An 8,228-nucleotide genomic window follows, 5' to 3' on the forward strand; every position below is an offset into this window, starting at 1 on the left:
ACCCGGAAGCCAGCCACACCAATGTGCCGGAGGAAACACCGTGTACCTGGCAACCTTGGTTAGCGCGCACGGTGACCGTCCCGCCACAGGAGTCGCTGGTGCGCGATGAGACAAGGACATCCCTACCGACCAAGCCCTCCCAACCCGGACGACGCTAGGCCAATTGTGCGTCGCCCCACGGACATCCCAGTCGCGGCCGGTTACGACAGAGCCTGGGCGCGAACCCAGAGTCTCTGATGGCACAGCTGGCGCTGCAGTACCCAGCCACCCAGGAGGCGCATAGCTTGGTTTTTGATGTGACATACAATGTCAATGGTTTTATTGAATTTATTTCACCTTTATTAAACAAGGTAGGCCAGTTGAGAACAAGTTCTCATTTACAACTGCGACCTGGTCAAGAAAAAGTTAAGCAGTGCGACATAAACAACAACATAGAGTTACACATAATCAAACGTACAGTCAATAACACAATAGAAAAATCTACAGTGTGTGAAAATGTAGAAAAATAGGGAGGTAAGGCAATAAATAGGCCATAGAGTCAAAATAATTACAATTTAGCATTAACACTGGGGTGATAGATGTGCAGATGATAATGTGCAAGTAGAGATACTGGGGTACAAAAGAGCAAGAGGATAATTAACAACATTGGGATGAGGTAGTGGGTGTGCTATTTACAGATTGGCTGTGTACAGATACAGTGATCTGTAAGCTGCTCTGACAGCTGATGCTTAAAGTTAGAGAGGGAGATAAAAGAATCCAGATTCAGTGAATTTTGCAATTCTCTGCAGTCATTGGCAGCAGAGAACTGGAAGGAAAGGCTGTCAAAGACAGGTGTTGCTATGGTGACCAGTGAGCTGAGATAAGACAGGGCTTTAACTAGCATAGACTTATAGATGATCTGAAGCCAGTGGGTTTGGAGACTAATATGTAGTGAGGGCCAGACAACAAGAGCATACAGGTCACAGTGGTGGGTAGTATATGGGGCTTTGGTGACAAAACGGATGGCACTGTGATATATACATCCAATTTGCTGAGTAGAGTGTTGGAGGCTAATTTGTAAATGACATCGCTGAAGTCAAGGATCGGTAGGATGGTCAGTTTTACGAGGGTATGTTTGGCAGCATGAGTGAAGGAGGCTTTGTTTTGAAATAGGAAGCCAATTCTAGATTTAATTTTGGATTGGAGATGCTTCGTGTGAGTCTGGAAGGAGAGTTTAAAGTCTAACCAGACACCTAGGTATTTGTAGTTGTCCACATATTCACATAAGTCAGAACCGTCCAGAGTAGTGACGCTAGTCGGGCGGGATGGTGCGAGCAGCGATCGGTTGAAGAGCATGCACTTAGTTTTACTAGCATTTAAAAGCAGTTGGAGGACACGGAAGAAGTGTTGTATGACATTGAAGCTCATTTGGAGGTTTGTTAACACAGTGTCCAAAAAATGGCCAAATGTATACAGAATGGTGTCGTATGCGTTGAGGTGGATCAGAGAATCACCAGCAGCAAGAGGGTGTATACAGAGAAAACAGTTGGCCCGAGAATTGAACCATGTGGCACCCCCATAGAGACTGCCAGAGGTCCGGACAACAGGCCCTCCAATTTGACATGCTAAACTGACTGAGAAGTAGTTGGCGAACCAGGCGAGGCAGTCATTTGAGAAGCCAAGGCTATTGAGTCTGCCGATAAGAATACGGTGATTGACAGAGTCGAAAGCCTTGGCCAAGTTGATGAAGATGGCTGCACAGTACTGTATTTTATCGATGGCGCTTATGATATCATTTAGGACCTTGAGCATGGCTGAGGTGCACCCATGACCAGCTCTGAAACCAGATTGCATAGTGGAGAAGTTACGGTGGGATTTGAAATGGTCAGTGATCTGTTTGTTAACTTGGCTTTCAAAGATTTTTGAAAGGCAGGGCAGGATGGATATACATGTAGGTCTATAACAGTTTGGGTAACAAGGATCTCAGCAGTGATGTCCCTTCAGTCTTCCTCCTTGGGGCCAGGCATGGAAGCCAAAACAGTTCTACCTGGAACCAAAAAGAGTTATCTTACGGGAACAGCTGAAGAACCCTTTTGGAACCCTTTTTTCTAAGAGTGTACATGATTCCAATAAGAATGCAATGAATGACTGTAACTGTCTTAAACAAGTGGTCCTGGAGAAGACTAGCCTACCTTCATCAGGGCAGAAGGCACCCCAACATTCTTTTCATTTGGTAACATTTAATCATTAAAAAGGGATTTTAAACAAACTTTGGGAAAAGTAATAGACCTAATGAACATTCTGTAAAAGTACATCTGATATCACATAGGGGCTATTAACTAGAGAGCCCTTTAGCTAGCATAAAATACAGTGCATTCGGAAACTATTCAGACCCCTTGACTTTTTCCACATTTTGTTACGTTACAGCCCTATTCTAAAATTGAGTAAATGTTTTTTTCCGTCATCAATCTACACACAATACCCTATAATGACAAAGCAAAAACAGGTTTTTAGAAATGTTTGCACATTAATAAAATAAAACTTATTTACGTAAGTATATTGAGCCTTGCTATGAGACTCGAAAATGAGCTCAGGGGCATCCTGTTTCCATTGATCATCCTTGAGATGTTTCTACAACTTGAATGGAGTCCACCTGTGGTAAATTTAATTGATTGGACATGATTTGGAAAGGCACACGCCTGTCTATACAAGGCCCCACAGTTGACAGTACATGTCAGAGAAAAAACCAAGCCATAAGGTCGAAGGAATTGTCCGTAGAGCTCCGGGACAGGATTGCGTAAAGGCACAGATCTGGGGAAGGGTCCAAGAACACAGTGGCCTCCATCATTCTTAAATGGAAGACGTTTGGAACCACTAAGACTCTTCCTACAACTGTCCATCTGGCCAAACTGAGCAATCAAGTGAGAATGGACTTGGGCAGGGAGGTGACCAAGAAGCCGATGGTCGCTCTGACAGAGCTCGAAATGGGAGAACCATCCAGAAGGACAACCATCTCCGCAGCACTCCACTAATCAGGCCTTTATGGTAGAGTGGTCAGACGGAAGCCACTCCTCAGGAAAAGGCACATGACAGCCCGCTTGAAGTTTGCCAAAAGGCATCCAAAGTACTCTCCGACCATGACAAACAAGATTCTCTGAACCAAGATTGAACTCTTTGGCCTGAATGCCAAGCGTCACGTCTGGAGGAAACCTGGCATCATCCCTATGGTGAAGCATGGTGGGGACAGCATCATGCTGTGTGGATGTTTTTTAGCGGCGGGGTCTGGGAGACTAGTCAGGATTGATGGAAAGATGAACGGGGCAAAGTACAGAGAGATCCTTGATGAAAACCTGCTCCAGAGCGCTCAGGACCTCAGACTGGGGCGACGGTTCACCTTTCAACAAGACAATGACCCTAAACACACAGCCAAGACAACACAGAAGTGGTTTCGGGACAAGTCTCTGAATGTCCTTGAGTGTCCCAGCCAGAGCCCGGACTTGATCCCAATTCAACATCTCTGGAGAGATCTAAAATTAGCTGAGCAACGACGCTCCCCATCCAACCTGACAGAGCTTCAGAGGACTTTTAGAGAAAAATGGGAGAAACTCCCAATATACACGTGTGCCAAGCTTGTAGCGTCATACCCAAGAAAACTTGATGCTGTAATCGCTGCCAAAGGTGCTTCAACAAAGTACTGAGTAAAGGATCTGAATACTTATGTAAATGTGATATTGCCGTTTTTTTATTTTGTATAAATTTGCCAAAAATTCTAAACCTGTTTTTGTGTTTAATACATTTTAAAATAAGGCTGTAAGGTAACAAAATGTGAAGGGGTCTGAATACTTTCCGAATGCACTGTATATCTAATATCAATCAATTACGGTATCAAAGGCTTTAAAAGTCATTTGAATTTTCCTTACTCTAGACAATTTGCCAGGCATTCAATTGGGCTGATGGACTCCCGGTAGTTGGTATCCATCCGGGCGATCCTGTCTCCAACCATCTGGAGGAGGTGATCGAACTGGCTTCGGTCCAAACAAAAGTAGCTTTGTAATTCCTTTGCAAACAGTCAAAGCTCTTGAATGAGACAGTGGAACTCCCCTGCCTGCTTTTGGGACTTCAACCATCCCTGGACCCACACAGACCAGCGCTTTCGGGGGGGCTGGTCCCAGTCCAACAGCACAATCAAGACCAGCTTGCACAACATTGGTCTCATTGTTGAAAGAGCCTCATATCTTGACTATTTATTATTGTAATTTCCTCCAACTATGCATTTTTAAGGTAAATTATATTATAGGCTGTCACAAATGTGTAGATATCATTGAATAAATAATGTTTTTTACTTTGTAAATCATTTTAATAAAAAATTCTAGTCACACCTTTTTTAAATGATGTAATCCCACAATATTTTTTACTAGATATATGTGAAGTTCAACATTCACAGTTTGCTACTTTCTGTCAAGTCTAGGCATACAATTTGATGCATTCATTCGATGCATATGTTTGATAAATCCAACATATGGACCACACAGAATGCATTGCAACTGCCGCTGCAAGGCAAACGCAAAGTTCCATTGGAAATTAATGTACTTCTGGTGTAACCAAAACGCAATGACTCAGTCCGTGTGATCTAGGTGTAACGTCTTCATCACACCTATCGTGTTATTATGCTAAATGGTATGCAACATCCTCTGGATACGTGTGCAACAAAAGTTCAACATTCACCTTCTGCTACCATTTCCTTCAAGCCGTCTAAGCATACAGTTCGATAAATCCAACATATGCACCACACAGAACACACTGCAACTGCCTCCGCAACACAATGCTGCAAGGCAAATGCAGTGTTCCATTGGAAATTAATGTACTTCTGGTGTACCAAAATGCAATAACATTCAGTATGATCGAAGCATAAATGTTTTCATATTTTATTTATGTTTGTTGAATCGTGTTTAATATGCCAGAACAGTAAATGTAAGCAGCTGATCAGAGCAATAAAGGAAAGTATGCAAAGAAGGAACAGAGGCGAGGAAAGGAATCGACTTCACACTTGTGGGATGTGTCCTGAGTGGAAGCCTACCTCATTACTGTGAGCACCTGTTTGATGAACCACGTGGTTTGCGGCTGAGTTGTTTGGAGTGCATAAAATTGGAATCCAATCCGGTTTTAAAGGTGAGAAAATAGGCGTTCTGTTTTTAAGTTAATTTAAGATTTATCGTTAGAAAATGGCACCTAAAAAAACGGTAGCCTCTGAAGAAGGAATCGCATCTTCTGAATCACCCAATATAGATGAGAAAGTGTCGAGAAAAGCTCAATCCGGTTTGTTAACCCATGTGTTTTGGCCAATAAGGGTATCCTAATATTACTGATATTTTGTTAGTTTACGGTTATAAATTGTTCTTTTTCATTTTGTTAAGAGTCCAGCAAAGCACCTGATGTGGCAAGGAAAACACACCTTCATCCACCAACGATGATAATGGTCAAAGAAGCGCTGAAGGAATTGGACTCTCGAAAGGGTGTTTCCTCGCAGGCCATTCGTAATTACATAACAGAGAAATATCCATCTTTAGACCAGGTGAGGTTGAAGTACATGATGCGCAAGGCCCTGAACAAAGGAATCGAGAGCGGGGTATTGGCGAGGCCACCTAACTCCACTGCAAGCGGCGCACAGGGGAGGTTTCGGGTAAGTGACCCATAACTATATATATATTTTTTTGTTAGGATAATTAACTAGGACTACAGATGTCAACTAATTTAAATACTTTCCTGTGTGGTAGCGTACCTGCCAAATGTGGCTATTGGATTTGGTACCACCTTTTGAATGCACATTTGAGCATCAGTGTTTATTATACAAGTTGTTACATCAAAACATTGCGTTGAATATGGGTTTGCTGTTTCTAAAATGTAGTCCGTCGTCACCCTCCCTTTCCAGCTTGCAGTCAGGGGTAAATTGAAGGAGCCCAAGCTTAAGGCCACTGAGAACACTGATCCCAATGTGGCGAAGGCCTCCAAGGCTGGAGCCAAGAAGACCAAAGGAAGCAGGTAAACTGAACCTATTGTGCTCATCAGTCCTTGGGTTTAGACATAACCCTATCTGCCCAATTGGTTGGGATAATTGTTGCTTATTGAGCAACACATTGCAATGGAGGGCTGGGAATTGCCAGGGACCTTATCACATATTTAGGTGCTGATGTTCCAAACCCAGATAATGAGCTGACGTATGAAATTGCATGGGGAATGTGTCATTTGGAGCACGTTTGCACATTGGGAAGATGTCGGTGAGACATCCGAATAGAATGTTTGTCTAACTGATGTATAAACAATGTGGAGTGACGAATTTAGGCATTCTAAATTAATCTGCAGGACTTTGTATTTGTGCTATCTGGGAGCATATTGCTCAATAATGTCTGCTGTAGAGCATGAGAAATTAATTTTAATCAGCCATGGAAATGTGCTGAAACTTATTGGTTCACTAATTAAACAGATTGCGCACAAGCTATAGGATGAACGATGCGCTACCTAGAGAAACAAATTGCTACTTCGAGACTAGGTATTGGTATAATATTGCAGTAACATTTCTTTGTCAGAACAATTTATTTTTTTACCTTTATTTAACTAGGCAAGTCAGTTAAGAACAAATTCTTATTTTCAATGACGGCCTAGGAACAGTGGGTTAACTGCCTGTTCAGGGGCAGAACGACAGATTTGTACCTTGTCAGCTCGGGGGTTTGAACTTGCAACCTTCCGGTTACTAGACCAACGCTCTAACCACTAGGCTACCATGCTCATTCATGACTTGTATTCATATCTCACTTCTCCTTTTTGTGGTGTCCGTGATTGCATGTTGTTCCATTTGCATCATTAGTTTCTGAGAGAACTACAGCCAAAAAGGAGAAGATTTCAGAGGCAAGTTTTTTTTTCTTATGACTATTGACATAGTTCAAGTGGTTTTGGTGGGTAAGCAGTTTATGTACCTTGGTCATAATGGGTACTGTTCCATTTGGGCTTTATCATGGCAAAATGTTAGCTCTAATCAATGGGTGATTGTATGGCAAATCTGACAGTCAATTTCATGTTCAAGGATGCAAAACCCAAGAAGGCTCCTGGTGGCTCCAAGGTGGCCCCTACGAAGAAGCCCAAGGCGACGAGGCCTGCAGTGGAAGGAGGGGCTGAGGACCAGCCCAAAGCACTGAAGACTACCAAAGCAGCCAAGAAGGGCGAGGGGGCAGCCAAGAAGGGCGAGGGGGCAGCCAAGAAGGGCGAGGGGGCAGCCAAGAAGGGCGAGGGGGCAGCCAAGAAGGGCGAGGGGGCAGCCAAGAAGGGCGAGGGGGCAGCCAAGCCAAGAAGGGCGAGGGGGCAGCCAAGAAGGGCGAGGGGGCAGCCAAGAAGGGCGAGGGGCAGCCAAGAAGGGCGAGGGGGCAGCCAAGAAGGGCGAGGGGGCTCCTGCTGCTAGAACCACAGGGAAACGAGGCAAGAAGGGAGCAGCTGAGTGACTGATCTCCTTTCATCCAAATGTGGGTTTTAAAGATTCACTATGTTTTTGAATAAAGCTTATTTTTTGAAGTTGTTGCGGTATCCTTTAGTGTAGACCTGCATACTAAATTCAGCAACAAAAATGTCCTTTCACTGTCTGTTTTCAGGAAACTTAACATGTGTAAATATTTACACGTGGTCTGCCACTGCGAGGACGATCAGCTGTCTGACTTGTAGCGCTGTCTTAGGCGTCTCACAGTACAGAAATTGCAATTTATTGCCCTGGCCACATCTGCAGTCCTCAATCCTCCTTGCAGCATGCCTAAGGCACATTCATGCAAATGAGCAGGGACCCTGAGCATCTTTTTCTTTTCAGTATGTCAAGGCCTCTTGTTAGTGTCAAGTTTTCATAATTGTGACCTTAATTGCCTACTGTCTGTAAGCTGTTAGTCTTAATGACTTTCCACTTTCATGGGAAAGTGTTTAAACCCTTTACAATGATCTGTGAAGGTGTTTGGATTTGTACGAATTCTTTGAAAGACAGCCAACAAGGAAACGTTCCTTTTTCAGTACCCCGAGTTTTACCTAAAACTATGGATTTGTCTCCCCACGATTATTGTACCTGATAATTCAGGGGGGCCCCACAAACATTCTGAAATTGCCCCCTCCCCCCGTTTCAGCATTGGATACAAGGCAACGGTGTGCCATATGAACACCTCCGAGCGGAAGGGTAGGCTGGAGTGTTTGTATTAATGTATCTCCCCCTTCTAAAACAAGTT

The 8,228-nt window shown here is 43.7% G+C and overlaps 1 protein-coding gene across 1 annotated transcript; it reads left to right on the top strand.

Moving 5' to 3' along the window:
• The first annotated feature begins 5,201 nt into the window (after positions 1 to 5,201).
• On the top strand, positions 5,202 to 7,429 carry LOC135541503 (protein B4). The gene is made up of 5 exons (XM_064967820.1): positions 5,202 to 5,295; positions 5,394 to 5,659; positions 5,909 to 6,014; positions 6,842 to 6,882; positions 7,058 to 7,429. Exons 1-5 carry the CDS (start codon positions 5,202 to 5,204, stop codon positions 7,427 to 7,429), a joined length of 879 nt encoding a protein of 292 aa, XP_064823892.1.
• The last annotated feature ends 799 nt before the right edge of the window (positions 7,430 to 8,228 follow it).

This window comes from Oncorhynchus masou, chromosome 6 (genome assembly GCF_036934945.1).
Source record: "Oncorhynchus masou masou isolate Uvic2021 chromosome 6, UVic_Omas_1.1, whole genome shotgun sequence".
Taxonomy (NCBI): Eukaryota; Metazoa; Chordata; class Actinopteri; order Salmoniformes; family Salmonidae; genus Oncorhynchus; species Oncorhynchus masou.

Excerpts from the sequence above, each read along its gene's own strand:
- LOC135541503 (XM_064967820.1), top strand. The coding sequence starts at position 5,202 with ATGGCACCTAAAAAAACGGTAGCCTCTGAAGAAGGAATCGCATCTTCT. Across the intron at positions 6,015-6,841 it reads AGCCAAGAAGACCAAAGGAA|TTTCTGAGAGAACTACAGCC; the intron begins GCAGGTAAACTG and ends TTGCATCATTAG. Across the intron at positions 6,883-7,057 it reads AAAAGGAGAAGATTTCAGAG|GATGCAAAACCCAAGAAGGC; the intron begins GCAAGTTTTTTT and ends TTCATGTTCAAG.